The 17,954-nt window shown below is 33.5% G+C and overlaps 1 protein-coding gene across 1 annotated transcript in view; it reads right to left on the bottom strand.

Moving 5' to 3' along the window:
* The window catches only part of LOC111697213 (uncharacterized), a 27,474-nt gene that overhangs the window by 8,333 nt on the left and 1,187 nt on the right, over positions 1-17,954 (bottom strand). The window contains exons 3-16 of the mRNA XM_023467120.1: positions 17,162-17,255; positions 16,916-16,993; positions 8,504-8,700; positions 7,687-7,790; positions 7,446-7,492; positions 6,948-7,057; positions 6,372-6,486; positions 5,909-6,042; positions 4,196-4,273; positions 4,035-4,086; positions 3,815-3,897; positions 2,829-2,891; positions 2,276-2,346; positions 407-459 (exon numbers count right to left, since the gene is read on the bottom strand). Of these exons, the coding sequence (XP_023322888.1) occupies positions 407-459; positions 2,276-2,346; positions 2,829-2,891; positions 3,815-3,897; positions 4,035-4,086; positions 4,196-4,273; positions 5,909-6,042; positions 6,372-6,486; positions 6,948-7,057; positions 7,446-7,492; positions 7,687-7,790; positions 8,504-8,700; positions 16,916-16,993; positions 17,162-17,255 (1,279 nt within the window). The remainder of the gene's footprint in view (positions 1-406; positions 460-2,275; positions 2,347-2,828; positions 2,892-3,814; positions 3,898-4,034; positions 4,087-4,195; positions 4,274-5,908; positions 6,043-6,371; positions 6,487-6,947; positions 7,058-7,445; positions 7,493-7,686; positions 7,791-8,503; positions 8,701-16,915; positions 16,994-17,161; positions 17,256-17,954) is intronic.

Genomic DNA, 17,954 nt, shown 5'->3' with positions numbered 1-17,954 from the left:
TAGATTCTGTATGTATGATGTAGACGCACAACTTTGATCCTGTATGTATGATGGGGACGCACAACTTAGATCCTGTATGTATAATGTAGACACACAACTTAGATCCTGTTTGTATGATGTGGACGCACAACTTAGATCCTGTATTATGATGAAGACGCACAACTTAGATCCTGTATGTATGATGTGGACGCACAACTTAGATCATGTACGTATGATGAAGACGCACAACTTAGATCCAGTATGTATGATGTGGACGCACAACTTAGATCCTGTACGTATGATGTGGACGCACAACTTAGATCCTGTATGTATGATGGGGACGCACAACGTAGATCCTGTATGTATAATGTAGATACACAACTTAGATCCTGTATGTATGATGAGGACGCACATTTTCTTTATTTACCTGACAATATTGAACAACAAATTGTTCATGAGGAAACTCTGAGCTACCACTCTCTGACATAATATGTATGTTTACACCAAACCAAAACAAACCAAAACAAACCAAAAAAACCAAAACAAACCAAAACAAACCAAAACAAACCAAAACAAAACAAACCAACACAAACCAAAAAAAAACAAAAAAACCAAAAAAACCAAAACAAATCAAACCAACACAAACCAAAACAAACCAAAACAAACCAAAACAAACCAAAACAAACCAAAACAAATCAAACCAACACAAACCGAAACAAACCAACACAAACCAAAACAAACCAAAGCAAACCAAAAAAAACCAAAACAAACCAAAACCAATCAAAACAAATCAAACCAACACAAACCAAAACAAACCAAAACAAACCAAAACAAATCAAACCAACACAAACCGAAACAAACCAACACAAACCAAAACAAACCAAACCAAAAAAAACCAAAACAAACCAAAACAAACCAAAACAAACCAAAGCAAACCAAAACAAATCAAACCAACACAAACCAAAACAAACCAAAACAAACCAAAACAAACACCCAAACCAAACCAAACCAAACCAAAAAAACCAAACCAAACCAAACCGAACCAAAACAAAACAAAACATACCAAACCAAAACAAACCAACACAAACCAAAAAAACCAAAAAAAACCAAAAAAACCAAAACAAATCAAACCAACACAAACCAACACAAACCAAAACAAACCAAAACAAACCAAAACAAACCAACACAAACCGACACAAACCAACACTAACCAAAACAAACCAAAACAAACCAAAACAACACAAACCAAAACAAACCAAAGCAAAACAAAACAAACCAAAACAAACCAAATCAAATCAAACCAACACAAACCAAAACAAACCAAACCAAAACAAACCAACACAAACCAAAACAAACCAAAACAAACCAAAACAAACCAAAACAAACCCAAACAAACCCAAACCAAAACAAACCCAAACCAAAACAAACCAAAAAAACCCAAAAAAATCAAACCAACACAAACAAACCAACACAAACCAAAACAAACCAAAACAAATCAAACCAACACAAACCAAAACAAACCAACACAATTCAAAACAAACCAAAGCAAACCAAAAAAACCAAAACAAACCAAAACAAACCAAAGCAAACCAAAACAAACCAAAGCAAACAAAAACAAACCAAACCAACACAAACCAACACAAACCAAAACAAGCCAAAACAAACCAAAAAAAACCAAAACAAACCAAAACAAACCAAAACAAACCAAAACAAACACAAACCAAACCAAAACGAACCAAACCAAACCAAAATAAAACAAACCAAACCAAACCGGACCAAAACAAAACAAAACATACCAAACCAAAACAAACCAAACCAAAACGAACCAAAAAAATCAAATTAAATGTAGGAAGTATGGTCACCATTTGTAGGTCGGATGGTCACGGTTTGTTCAATTGAAATAATTTTTTTATTTGTTTAAAAATTACCTCCTTTCAAGTTTTAAAAAATATAAAATAATATATGCTGTATTTTATATAGGACATCCAATTTAAACACCCCACAATTCAAAACTGAGATGACCTGCCATTACAATGTTCAGGGATATACACAAAGGATGAGACTGTAGAGACGAGAGTGCAGAATTTATGCTTTCTGTTTCCTAATATCCATGATTCCTTGCAACTATAAACTTCTTTCTTTCTTTGCTAAAACATTTAAATTAGCCATTTAAAGGCAACATTCAAGGACGAAGACTTAATTCAAATAAAAAACGGTTTCAAGTCTTTTTTTACTGTCTCATCCTGTGCATTTAAAAGAAACCATATCATTGAAGTGTTTAATACAATAATGTTTCCTAGAGCACTCAGTATAGTTTCTTCCTCACATTGCTGATCCTTGAGAAACGCTACAAGGGTTTCATGAGCCCTGAACAGTTAACAATTAACAAACATAATAAGGATATTTCATTCATCTTTGATCGGACAAAGGTGTATATTTTATGTAAATTTAAGTTCATTTTTACAATTATTTTCCCGGGGTAATGTTCACGAAATCGGTTTGCTGACCTTTTCTTAAGTAAGAATGAATTCTATTTTAGGCTGAACCAAAGAGCTATGCTTGTGTATACTTGAGTAAGAATGGATTCTATTTTAGGATGGATCCAAGAGCTATGTCTTTGTATACTTGAGTAAGAATAGATTATATTCTAGGATGGATCCAAAAACTATGTCTTTGTATACTTAAGTAAGAATGAATTCTATTTTAGGCTGGACCAAAGAGCTATGCTTGTGTATACCTGAGTAAGAATGAATTCTATTTTAGGCTGAACCAAAGAGCTATGCTTGTGTATACCTGAGTAAGAATGGATTCTATTCTAGGATGGACCAAAGATCTAAATTTATGTGCACCTGAGTGAGGTTGGATTCTGTTTGGTATACCAAGTTAACAGCTTCACACAACCCTCAACATCCCTAAAACCATCATTGTCTATCTCAGACTCAAATTGTTTTGAATTAAATATGATTAAAAGGTTTCCGGGGCGCTTTGCGTCAATATTTATAGAATTAACTTCAAATTCTTAACGTTAGTCGGACGAGTGTTCAATATCCATATCCATATATATCCATATATATATCGTATAATTTCTGTTTGTTTGTATGTCAGATCATTGCTCAGGAACCCCTGGACCAATTCGCATCAAATTTTGATTTGGGAACTCGGTAGAACCATGGACGTAGGACGTGTTTTAAGATCGGGTTTATAAGTCTAAGAGGGTGAGTTGAGTTTTAAAGAGAAAGTGTATTTTTCTTGCAATCTTGAGTTCCCAAGCATGTAAAAAAATAGATATTTATTAATCGTTATTTCAACTCAAAACAATCCTTAGGAACATGTTCACTCAATGGGTTCAGCCGTTTAGACATAAAATGTATGCAGACCAAAAAAACTAAAAAAACGGACAATGTAAATGCAATTATATATTAATGTTCCAGCCAAACAGTCGAGAAGCTGTGCATCTTACTTCAACATTTACTTTAAAGGGACTCAGAAGTAAATTCAAGTTTAAAGAGTGGCATACCCGATTTACGAGGGTACCTGAACTTAAAACCTCTGAGGAACAATGAATAAGTATCAGTATTTTCTATCTTAAAACGTGTATAATTCTGACATATTTCTTTTCATTATCTTTTTAGCATAAATGCTTAAGTCATCTTTGTAAAGAAAACACAATTGAAAATAAAAAAAAAGATTTCTCATTAATCCTTAAAAAGAGAAAGGTTTAAAAGGGTACCGTTGTAAATTGGACATGCCAATCAATATACAGAGGGTCACTTGAAATATCGTCTATGGTTCCTTTGATAAGAAGGTCTGAAGAGTTTAAGTGAGAAGACGGTTCCTGTATTCAGTAAGATACCAGGAGTAGAGAGGAAGGATGAAATCAAAGTTTCCTTTACTTTTCTCCAATAGTTCATTCATATCCTTAACAGTAGCAAAATAAGATAAGAGTCGTAGGTTTCCCAAAAATACAAATTTAATCAATGAAAAAAAGAACCACGAAATTTTGGATTATTTTTCTAGATGGTCACAGTTTAGGAGCATATTAATTATATTTTTACCATGATGACGGCTTCAGAAAGAATGTTCATATGTGATGTAGTTTCATTCATTCTAGATCCACACTGAGTCAAGAATTTGCAACTTGCAAGAATAAGCAATATTCATATATTTTTATTTTAGATTTTAGAGTTTTTTGTTTTCCTTTTCTTGATTCAGTTTCCTGTTGCTTTCTACTTTCTCTTGAACGGAAATCATTTCCAGCATTGTCTTCAATATCCGCAGCTCCTCCGATACATGCCTAATCAGTGAACATTATCTTCCGATACATGCCTAATCAGTGNATCAGTCAACATTATCCTCCAATACATGTATAATCAGTCAACATTATCCTCCAATACATGTATAATCAGTCAACATTATCCTCCAATACATGTATAATCAGTCAACATTATCCTCCAATACATGTATAATCAGTCAACATTATCCTCCAATACATGTATAATCAGTCAACATTATCCTCCAATACATGTATAATCAGTCAACATTATCCTCCAATACATGTATAATCAGTCAACATTATCCTCCAATACATGTATAATCAGTCAACATTATCCTCCAATACATGTATAATCAGTCAACATTATCCTCCAATACATGTATAATCAGTCAACATTATCCTCCAATACATGTATAATCAGTCAACATTATCCTCCAATACATGTATAATCAGTCAACATTATCCTCCAATACATGTATAATCAGTCAACATTATCCTCCAATACATGTATAATCAGTCAACATTATCCTCCAATACATGTATAATCAGTCAACATTATCCTCCAATACATGTATAATCAGTCAACATTATCCTCCAATACATGTATAATCAGTCAACATTATCCTCCAATACATGTATAATCAGTCAACATTATCCTCCAATACATGTATAATCAGTCAACATTATCCTCCAATACATGTATAATCAGTCAACATTATCCTCCAATACATGTATAATCAGTCAACATTATCCTCCAATACATGTATAATCAGTCAACATTATCCTCCAATACATGTATAATCAGTCAACATTATCCTCCAATACATGTATAATCAGTCAACATTATCCTCCAATACATGTATAATCAGTCAACATTATACTCCAATACATACTTTATCAGTAAACGTTATCCTCCGATACATGCCTAATCAGTAAACACCTCCGATACATGCCTCATCAATAAACACAATCCTCCGATACATACCTAATCAGTTAACATTATCCTCCGATACATGCCTAGCCCTAATCTGTTAACATTATCCTTCAACACATGCCTAATCAGTAAACATTATCTTCCGATACATGCCTAATCTGTAAACATAATCTTCCGATACATGCCTAATCCGTAAACATAATCCTCCGATACATGCCTAATCAGTGAACATTATCTTCCGATACATGCCTAATCGTTTACATTATCCTCCGATACAAGCCTTATCAGTAAACATTGTCCTCCGATCCGATACATGCCTAATCAGTGAACATTATCTTCCGATACATGCCTAATCTGTAAACATAATCTTCCGATACATGCCTAATCAGTAAACATAATCCTCCGATACATGCCTAATCAGTTAACATAATCCTCCAATACATTCATAATTAGTTTACATTATCCTCCGATACAAGCCTTATCAGTAAACATTGTCCTCCGATACATGTCTAGCCCTAATCTGTTAACATTATCTTTCAATACATGCCTAATCTGTAAACATTATCCTCCAAAATATGCCTAAGCATCAAACATTGTCCCCCGATAAAAACCTATTCAGTAAACATTAAATTAGTCATTAATTTACACAAATCTTATCATTTTCCCAGTTTACAGTCTAATGAAGAATAAGATCACTAAGTAACAAAAAATGGAATTATTACCTATGTTTTGAATTTAATTTAGCCATTAAACTGAGGCTGTTAGCTGCCTCCACTGCCCCAAGGTTAACTAGATGGATTAGACAGGTGGAGAGAACACCTTCAAACCACGTCCACCCGCATACAATCTCACCAAACTAATCAATAGTCAATCATGAGAAGATGCATGATATTGAATTGATAGGAAATGAGGCGGATAGTAAATGAGGCTAATTGCAAGTGAGTTGATAGCAAATGATCATGCTCCTACTGATGTATGTATCTCTGATCTAACATAATGGGAAGCTACACGAGTATTGATACAATCAAGTACATTACTTACTGATTTATGTTTCTCTGCTCTAACATAAGGAGAAGATATATGAGTATTGATACAATCCAGTACACTACTTACTGATTTGTGTATCTCTGCTCTAAGATGAGGAGAAGATAAATGAGTATTGATACAATCCAGCACATTACTTACTGATTTATGTATCTCTGCTCTAAGATGAGGAGAAGATATATGAGTATTGATACAATCCAGAACCATGTACCCTAGGCTGTCGTTGACGTATCTGTTGTTCTGTACATAAGTATTCCTGAACAAATCACACAAAATTAAAATATAATAAAGATCATGAATAACAGTAAAAGGTTTTATTATAAAACTTGGTCATGAATGTATGAAATCACTTCTGAACAATACTTTTATGTCAACATTGTGTCAAAGATATGATTAGATGATGTTTTTTCCCGCCACATAATTATAAGGATTTTAACGACAAATTTTAACTTTGAGGATTTGTTTGGGGGAAATTTTGGAAAAGGTTGCGTGTAATTTTCATTTTCCCCCCAGAGATTGAAAGTGGATGTGGTAGTTCTTATGTCATAGTCATATAGAATGCGCTTGTGGTTTCGTTTAAATAAACGGCATGCTTATAGTAGTTGATTTACAATAACCACTGTACCGCTTACCAAAAGAGAGCACTGTCAGAATTGGAAATTACACAATTTAACGATCATGAATCCGTTTCATCTTTATCTGTTTGGAAAAGCTTACATCTGGTTGGATTTTGAAGAGAAGAGTTGAACATCTGAAGTTAAAGCTGAGAAGATTAAGGAACAGGTTGAACTAGTTTCTCCTCTTCCCTTCAACATTCGTAGATTCCTCTAACATTCAAAACATTATTTTCCGGTTGTTTGGTCTTTTAAAATGTTTTAAAGGAATTGTTGATGTAATTTCATGCGACCCTTCATTTATAATTGGCATATCCAATGCACAACGGTACCTATTAAACATTGAATTATTTAAAAAATTGTAATTTATCATAAATAAAATTAATCAATATTCAAATTGAAAAATAAGAATATCAGGTTATCGAACGTGCCAATCACTTGAAATAACGTCCACAGTACCTTTAATCATTGAAGACCCCGGACCAGATTAATATTTTTTATTATAGATTTATTTCTTAAACAAAGGTAAAATGGTACAATATGATAAGACAATAATAAAATAGATAATAAAAATATGATATTATTAGTATTTATTCCTAACCTCTAATTCGGCGCAGAAACATTTCCATCTTGTGGTTAACTGATCACCTAAAAATAAAGTAACGTCACAAAAATATTGCCTGGAACTATGACGATAGGATAAGTAGTTTACATGTTCGGAAAAAAAATTTCCTACAAAAAATTCTAATGTTTTAAGAATTGTAATAAAATATCCCAGTTAAATTTATAATATTTCGGTGGAATAAAACCCAAGATGAAAAAATGACTGACTTTTTATTTACCTTCTTTTTTATTAGTTTTAACCCGAGACCTGAATCCAGGACCTTCAATTTTCTTCAATACAGAGGGACGTGTAAACAGTTCGGAGAGGTCGTCGTAGGGAGACCTTTAAACATTAATAATATCAAATTATGCTGCGATTAGCATCCGACACATTTTGATGCAAATCCAAGTTAGTCCTTTACAAAATTAAATTCTTTATGATAAATATTATATAAGAAACCCCTCGCCATTTTGTATCACACCTTCTAAATCTTCTGAACACCTTACACCTTCATCTCATATTTATTAAACATTCTTAACAATCAACGCCATAAATCAAAGACATCGTTTAACCATCGTCCTAATCGTCATTGTACTGTTGAATATGAGACAAATCGTTCATGCAAAAAAAACGGAACGAAGCTTTTTTAAACGGAATAATTTTAAAAAACTAACGATGATGCTGTAGGCCCTAGTTAACTCACGTATAACGAACGATTCCAAAATCACGAACGTGCCCAGCACTATGTAACGTTTATATGCGTGTTCTAGTGTAACCTGTGCCGACTATTAACTGAATGTTTATGTGTTTATGTTTTGAAGAAAATAGTTAAACCATGAAAAGTACTATGGGCACTGGGCAGTGGGCAGAACAGGCACTAGACATCATTAACTATTTTTAGTGCGAATATCCTTAAATATCCAGCTAAATCCAGATATCCGTACTGTAAGCTGAAAGTAACAACCAATAAAATAAGCAAAAACAAAGTGTACTTGCCTTAGTACGCGAAAATATAGAATTTTGAAAGCCCGGTCATATTTTCTGATTTCTCCTACCGTGTTCTCCGTACAGATCCACCTCCACTTTCTATGCTGGTCACACCAAGGGTAGAGTTAGAATACGTTCTTGTTCTCTTTTTAACCCCGAACCTTCTCCGAACCCTCTGATCCTTCTGGTTCTTCTCCTCTCCGGGTACAGGTTCAGATACAGTGTCAGGCACAGCGCCATACTCGGAGTTCGTCTCAGAGGGGGCCTAAACATACAAAAATTAATCAAATTTATTATGATTATGTGGTATAAGAAGTAAAATAATAATAATATTGATATAAATATGGCAAACATAAACAATACATAATATGAATGCTTCGTTCTTAATAAGGAAAGAAAGTTTAACTTAATAATCATTTTCAAAGATATCCAAAAACGATTGAGATTGACAGCAAAAGCGTAGAATAAAATAAAAATTTCTTTCTAAAAGACAGACAACGTGTGAAGTATTACATCGTATCTAACAATCCAAGCAATTATCTATAAAGACTCGGTGCTTAGGATCCATTTTATTTAAATATGAATCCTGAATACGCCCTAACCCAGCTCATGAATATTTTTTTATGTTTTAAATTATTTGTTTTACCGAAAACAAACGTTGTTTCATCAATACTTAAATTGCAAAGTATTGAATGATACGATATAACACGAGATATCTGGAAAGAAGCCCCGGCCCATCTATAATTAATTGACCCTTAAAAAAAAATTTTGCCCCTTGGATCCGGAGTTCAGAGAGTTTAAATGTTGCGGATCCACGGAATCATAAATATTGTTTAAAGTTGAATGAATTGAAAAATATATCTGGAGAGCAAATAAAATAATGTACAAATCATGATAGAAGTTGATGGAGATTGAAATTCACTAGTTTGGTAAGTAATATTCATAATAATAGTGCATAGTACATACCCATATAAATTTTATAGCCAAAGTTTTAGCTTACAAACAGGGAGGTAACAAATAGTATAAAATATTTTTAAAAAATTGAACTAAGGACATCAATTAAAAAAAAATAAATGATTAAGAGAAAAAAGTCTTAACATTTTTTTAAATTTTATTTTTTCTTTACCGCGGTCGTTTATAAAATCTGAATTGAGAACAAACTAATTCAGTTCAAGCTCAACGCTGAACATAGAATCATGAACTTGGTTCAAGCTCTAGTTTTATTATCAGGTAAATCATGAACTTGGTTCAAGCTCTAGTTTTATTATCAGGTAAATCATGAACTTGGTTCAAGCTCTAGTTTTATTATCAGGTATATCATGAACTTGGTTCAAGCTCTAGTTTTATATCAGGTAAATCATGAACTTGGTTTAATTTTGCAGTTCTTGTTATATACAGTCGTTACAGTACGTAGACGTATATTAAAGAGTGGCATAAACGATTCACAAGGGTACACGGAACCTTAACCTTTTTTACTGATCATGGATGAATGAGATATTATTGGGATTCTAGCTAAAATTGATTATGCTCAATTGTGAATTTTCTATTAACGGGACTTGCGAATTAAAGTTATGGAAACAAGGCAAGAAATAATCAGAATTAAACGACAATAATTTTCAATTTGTTACTCTGATACATACTTAAAGGGAACCTTTGTGAATAGAACATGTCAGTCTATAAATGGAGGGTGACATGAAATTATGTCAACAATTTCATTCATTTCCAGCTTCTTTTAGAATATTCCATAAAAAAGTTGTCATTATTTTTTATTTTATTAGATTTCCTTTCCCTGTCTAATGTCTGGAAAAGTAAGAACTTGCTAAATTTTTAGTTTAATATGATAAAAATAATAAAGAAAATAAAAAATAATAACAATATTAACGATAATAGGAACTATTAATAAAAATTAAAAAAAGATAAAACAAATAATAATAGCATTAATAATAACATAATAATAATACATTTATTTCCGGTCCAGGAATCGCCTGTACATTTGGAGAGGAGGGGTGCAAGGAAAGAGACGCTAAGTGCAAGGTTAGAATGTTTACTTGATTTTGCAACTTAAAGGGACTGTTAAGGAAAAATGAAAGGGGGTATAGGATAAAACCTGAGAATTTCAGGTTTTGAACGATACCTATAAGACATCTATCTTATGTTTCTGTCTCGAGAAATTGATACAAAACTGTGTCAAAATTATACCAAAAAGGACATAGGTCAGATTTTGTATAAAACAGATCATATTTAACAACATAAGATAGATGTCTGATAGGTATTGTTCAAAACCAGAGATTCTCAGGTTTTATCCTGTACCCCCTTTTATTTTTCCTTTACAGTCCCTTTAGAATAAACAGTGGCCGAATTTAAAGAATTTAAGCGGCGGTTTAAATTTAAGCCGCGGTTTAGATATGGTTGGTTTCACTTAAAATTGTATCAAATGTTTCAAGATTTAAGCCGGCGCTTAATTTAAACCGGGTTTTGGCGGATTTAAACCGCGGCTCAAATTCTTTAAATTCCATCTCTGGTCTCACAATATAACGAGTAATGGGATATTAGACCATATCGGATATATAAAAAACACGCATTTTTCTAATTGAATTGAATTATATTGGTATCTTTTTGGCTGAAATACAGTCTTATTCTAAATGAAGCGGAATTTGTTGACAATGAAAGAAGACTTTGAATTCGTCTTTAATCTAAATAAATCCTAAATAAATCTGTTCTACTTTCGTAATTTACCAATAAAACGAAACCAAAATTCTAATTCTTAAAAAAATAGTTAATATCTCCAGAAATTATGAAAGCACAAAAGAGCAGACCGCTTATTTTTTTGAAATTTTTCTAAAATTAGGTTGACAAATGCAAGTCTAACTCTATTTCAAAGATCTTAAAGAATATCGATGTACGCGAAATAGCACCGGTAAAAAAGCACGTTGTGTTAAGTACACTGTGCAGCCAAGTGATAATTATAAATGGCCTTCTTCTAAACAATAAAATCAAAGTCGTATTCACTCCTTCATTTTCAAACATAACCCTTTTAATGTTCTTGCTTATTTTTATATGTTTATGGAAACACCCTGTTCAGGTTCTAGGGGGAGAATGTTCGACTATTCTACCGTCTGAACACCATATTTCTCTTGGACCCTGTCAACAGGATAACTTTGGGGACGGAGGAAGCTGTTTTATTCATTGCCAAGGCAAGCCCTGTGTCACTGAGTGTGGGAGAAACGGAACCTGTGCTCCGGACCCACCCGGAGAGGGTTTTATTGCTGTAGGAACCTGCTCAGAGTCAAGTTGTTCCTGCTGGGCAGAAGAAAATCTAACAGATGACAACTCATCAGGTTTGTAAAATCCTCTTTTTTTTGAGCTAAGATATTTAAACCTGAGTAAACCCCAGCTTTTGCGTCGATTTACGCCAGAGTAAAGCCCAAGCCAAGACTTTTGCTTTAGCTAGACTACGTTTTAGTAAAAACCAATCCGATCTTTAAAATAATATATAAAAGTTCAAATTTCCAAACAATTATAAGGAATTGAAAGCGAGTTTGGCGTAACAAAAGTTTGGTCTTTACTTTAAAAATCTGAGCTCATGACTTGTTTTAACCGTCTTATACTTACTTAGACGACAATCAGACTCCTGGAATACTAAATTTTACAGAGAAACAAAATAACAATATTGAGAATGAAGATGATATCCAAGAAACCATTACGAGGGCTCTTGAAGATACTGATCTAGACAATTCTGATGTTGAACTTCCAAAGGAGAACTTGGCAGTAAAAATGTTTGGAGGAAAAACTGGAAAAATAAATAAAAGGAAAAAAGACGAAAATACAGAGGAGGAAGGAAATATGAGAAAAAGCAAAAATAAGAAATTTGGAATATTTGGTGGTCAACTTGGAAGAAGAAACTTAAATACAGATTTAGGAATAGATTTTATTCAAAATAGAAGAATTAATGAATATGAAGATAGAAGAACAGCAGGAGCAAATGATGAAGACAGAAGAACAGAAGTTGAAGATAGAACAGATACTTATGGGGATAGAAGAACGGGAGGAACAGATGATGAAAACAAAAGAAAAGACGTTGAAGATAGAACAGATGCTTATGAAGATAGAAGAACAGATGTTGAAGATATAAGGACAGATAATGACGAAGATATAAGAACAGATAATGATGAAGATATAAGATCAGATGTTAAAGATAGAACATATGCTTATGAAGATATAAGAACAGATGTTGGAGATGGAACAGAAAATTATGAAGATGTAAGAAACGATGATTATGAAGATGTAAGAAAAGATGATGATGAAGATATAAGAACAGATGTTGAAGATATAAGAACAGATGCTTATGAAGATATAAGAACAGATGTTGAAGATATAAGAACAGATGCCTATGAAGATTTAAGAACATATGATCACGAAGATGAAAGAACAGATGTCTATGAAGATAGAAGAACAGATAATGATGAAAATAGAATAACAGATGATGTAGCTAAAAGAACAGATGATAATGAAGATAGAAGAACAAAAAACAAAGATAGCAAATCAAAGGATAAAAAGGATAGAATAACAGATAATATTGAAGATGGAAGAGCAGATGATGAAGAATATAGAAGAAGAAAGGATGGGGATAAAACTATAAGAAAGGAAAGTGAAGAAGACGAAAAAAAGAATGACGATAAAGAAAAAATTGAGGGAAAGAATGAAAATAAAAAGGTCTGGGGTGAAAACATAAGGATGGAAAGTGTTAAAGGGGACAGAAAGGATATGGAGGAAACAGATGGAAAAAATGACAATAAAAGCAACGATAGAAGAAAGAATGGCGATGAAAAGAGAAAAAAGGACGGGGATGAATATAGAAGAAAAGATAGGGACGAGATAAGACAGGATGGGGATGGATACAGAAGAAAGGATGGGGATGAATATAGAAGAAAGGATGGGGATGAATACAGAAGAAAGGATGGGGATGAATACAAAAGAAAGGATGGGAATGAATACAAAAGAAAGGATGGGGATGAATACAGAAGAAAGGACGGAGATGAATACAGAAGAAAGAATGGTGATCAATATAACAGAAAGGACAGGGATGAAAGAAGAATGGATGAGAATGAATACAGAAGAAAGAATGGGGATGAGAGAAGAAAAGATGGAGACGATTACAGAGGAAAGGACTGGGATAAAAGAAGATGGGATGGAGATGAAAATGAAAGAAAGGACTGGGATGAGATAAGAAATTATAGGGATGAGTATAGCAAGACCTGGAATGAGTACCGAAGAAAGGATGGGGGTGAATATAGAAGAAGGAGTGACAGTGATTACATAAGAAAGAATGGGAATCAATATGAAAGAAAGGACTGGGATGAAAGAAGAGAGGATGGAGATGAATATGAAAGAATGGATTGGGATGAACGAAGTAAGGATAAGAATGAATACAGAAGAAAAGATAGAGATGAAGAAAGAAAGGATAGAGATGAAAAAAGAAAGGATGGAGATGTAAGAAGAAAGGATGGAGATGAAAGAAGAAGAGATGGAGATGAAAAAAGAAAGGATGGAGATGAAAAAAGAAAGGATGGAGATGAAAGAAGACAGGATGGAGATGTTAGAAGAAAGGATAAAGATGAAATAAGAAAGGATGGAGATGTAAGAAGAAAGGATGGAGATGTAAGAAGAAGGGATGGAGATGAAAAAAGAAAGGATGGAGATGAAAGAAGACAGGATGGAAATGAAAGAAGACAGGATGGAAATGTAAGAAGAAAGGATGGAGATGAAAAAAGAAAGGATGGAGATGAAAAAAGAAAGGATGGAGATGAAAAAAGAAAGGATGAAGATGAAAGAAGACAGGATGGAGATGTAAGAAGAAAGGCTGGAGATGAAAGAAGACAGGATGGAGATGAAAAAAGAAAGGATGGAGATGAAAGAAGACAGGATGGAGATGTAAGAAGAAAGGATGGAGATGAAATAAGAAAGGATGGAGATGAAAAAAGAAAGGATGGAGATGAAAAAAGAAAGGATGGAGATGTAAGAAGAAAGGATGGAGACGAAAATAGAAGAAAGGATGGAGATGTAAGAAGAAAGGATGGAGACGAAAATAGAAGAAAGGATGGGGTTGAGTATGGAAGAAAGGAAAGAAAGAACTGGGATGATAAAGGAATGCATGGGAATGAAGAAATAAAAGATGGAGATGAATATAGAAGAAAGGATGGAGATGAATATAGAAGAAAGGATGGAGATGAATATAGAAGAAAGCATGGAGATGAATACAGAAGAAAGGATGGAGATGAATACAGAAGAAAAGCAGGAGATGAATACAGAAGAAAAGATGGAGATGAATATAGAAGAAAGGATGGAGATGAATACAGAAGAAAGGATGGAGATGAATATAGAAGAAAGGATGGAGATGAATACAGAAGAAATGATGGAGATGATTACAGAAGAAAGGATGGAGATGAATATACAGAAGAAAGGATGGAGATGAATATAGAAGAAAGGATGGAGATGAATACAGAAGAAAGGATGGAGATGAATACAGAAGAAAGAATGGAGATGAATACAGAAGAAAGGATGGAGATGAATATAGAAGAAAAGATGGAGATAAATACAGAAGAAATGATGGGGATGAAGAAATTAAGGATGAGAATGAATATATGAGAGGAGATTAAGAAGAAAATGGAAAAATTAACAATGTATACAGAGGAAAATACAGCCATGAATACAGAAGGAGAAATGAGAAGGTTAATCCTGCAGTAAGAGGAACATTTGAAAATGATAATAAAAGAAAAAACGGATTTGAATACATCAGAAAATATTGGAGAGAAAATAGAAAGGATGGAGAAAATGCTGAAAAAGAAAAACAAAGATTCGATAGTCTGAAAAGAGAGAATAGATATGGGAGAAAGGAAGCCAATGGAGATTATGGGAGAAAGGAAGCCAGTGAAGAATATGGGAGAAAGGACGCCAATGAAGAATATGGGCGAAAGGACGCCAATGAAGAATATGGGAGAAAGGACGCCAATGAAGAATATGGGAGAAAGGATGCCAGTGAAGAATATGGGAGAAAGAATAAAGGAAAACATGGGAGAACAAGTGCAAGAAGAGAATATTGGAGTAAGGACAGCGATGAAGAATATCAGAAAAAAGAAAGCAGAGAAGAACTTGGAAGAAAGAATGAAAAGAAACATGAGATAACAGGAGCAAGAGGAGAATATAGGAAAGAGAATAATAATCAAGAATATGAGATAAGAGGAGGATACGAGAGAACACGTGCAAGAGGAGAATTTGGAAGGAAGGATAATATTAAAGAATACGAGAGAAAGTATAACAATGGAGAATATGGGAGAAAGGACGCCAGTGAAGAATATGGGAGAAAGAATGAAGGAAAGTATGGGAGAACAAGTGCAAGAAGAGAATATTGGAGTAAGGACAACGATGAAGAATATAAGAAAAAAAAAAGCAGAGAAGAACGTGAAAAGAAACTTGAGATAATAGCAGCAAGAGGAGAATATAGGACAGAGAATAATAATGAAGAATATGAGATAAGAGGCGGATACGAGAGAACACGTGCAAGAGGAGAATTTGGAAGGAAGGATAATATTAAAGAATATGAGAGAAAGTATAACGATGGAGAATATGGAAGAAAGGATGCCAATAAAGAATATGGGAGAAAGAATGAAGGAAAGTATGGGAGAACAAGTGCTAAAAGAGAATATGGGAGAAGGGAAAAAGATGAAGAATATGGGAGAAATGATGCCAGTGTAGAAAATGGAAGAAAGAATGAAGGGAAACGTGGGAAAACAAGTACAAGGAGAGAATCTTGGGAAAAGATTAAAAATGGAGAATATGATGCCAGTGCAGCAAATGGAAGAAGTAATGGAGGAAAATATGGGAAAACAAGACCTAGCAGAGAATATGAGAGAAATGATGGCAGTAATAAATATGGAAGAAAAGATGGCAGTGAAGAATATCAAGGAAAGGATAGCAGTGAAGAATATCAAGGAAAGGATAGCAGTGAAGAATATCAAGAAAAGGATAGCAGTGAAAAATATCAAGGAAAGGATAACAGTGAAGAATATCAAGGAAAGGATAACAGTGAAGAATATCAAGGAAATGATAGCAGTGAAGAATATCCAGGAAAGGACAAGACTGTAAACTATAAAAGGAGTGACAAATCTGGGAAAGGAACTAGAAAAATATCTAACCAATTTCAACATGAAGAGAGCAATGAAGATAGTGAGATATCTGATCCAGAAATCAGTTTCGAGTATATTGAGAGTGGAGAGGGGTATAAGGAAATCAACAATCATCTGAAAGATGTCCTCAGATTTGAAAAAAAGAAGGACAAAGCCGATTCTCCTGAAATTCGGAGAGCTGGTTATGGTTTATGGTGAAAAATAATGAATAAATAAGCAAAATCAATTCGTTTAAAACAAGAATCGTGTATTTGATGGCAAATGTTATTTCTTAAGTCTTAATCAATTACAAAATACCTTCGCAGTTCTTTCTGAAATGCTTCCAAAGCTCTGGGAATCGTAAGTGTTGTCAGGGAGAATGTGCTCCTCGTTTTCCTTGGGACAATTACATTTTAAATTTTCTTTAGATTTAGGAAAACTAGTTTTTCATCAAATAAAATTTTTAAATTTTTCCAATAAATTCTTTTGAATCGATTTTTCGTTCTTAAGTAAGCGAGAGAGACATTTTTGACAATCAAACTGTTTTTTAAAATGTGAGCGTTCCTGGTTATCAAGATATATATTTTCTTTTTTCTTTTTAAATTCAGGTTGATATTCTTTATCAGATCCAGAATCTTCACCCAGAATATCTTCTAGTCTAAAATTATAACGTCTTTACAATATTATGATTATTATCCTTATTATCATTATTATCATCATTGATATTATAATTTTTACTATTAATAATATTCATCATTATAGATACATACAAATAGAGAACCAGAAAGCTGTGGAATAGGAAGACAACATTAAAGCAATATTTAAGTGTTTTTGAATAAATATGTTTTACTTCCGGCACAATCACTGTGGCTTATGTTCATTGAATTTTTTAAAATCATAACGCGAGTTCAAGAGTCGGATTCCTGTTCCACAGTTTTCTGGTTTTCAACGAACGTGCTTTCTCCAACCCTTGACCCACCTTCTTTATATAAACTTCTCAAATCCCTTCTTGACCCACCTTCTCTATATAGCTTCTCAAATCCCTTCTTGACCCACCTTCTCTATGTACACTTCTCAAATCTCTTCTTGACCCACCTTCTCTATATAAACTTCTCAAATCTCTTCTTGACCCACCTTCTCTATATAAACTTCTTAAATCCCTTCTTGACCCACCTTATAGATTATTTTTTGGGGGGTGGGGTGGCTAGTGTGTGACACAAGTTCTCGTTAGGTCACTGAAGTTAAGCACACTTGTCCAACTTTCACGGGTTCGATTCCCGTACTTCACACAAACCTGTGGTTTCAAAAACATCTGAAGCTGACATCTGATTAAGCAGTTATCGACCATCTGACGGAT

This window comes from Eurytemora carolleeae, unplaced genomic scaffold (genome assembly GCF_000591075.1).
Source record: "Eurytemora carolleeae unplaced genomic scaffold, Eaff_2.0 scaffold139, whole genome shotgun sequence".
Classification (NCBI taxonomy): Eukaryota; Metazoa; Arthropoda; class Copepoda; order Calanoida; family Temoridae; genus Eurytemora; species Eurytemora carolleeae.
The sequence above is the reverse complement of the archived record's forward strand: the minus strand, read 5'-3'. Positions and strand labels throughout refer to the sequence as shown.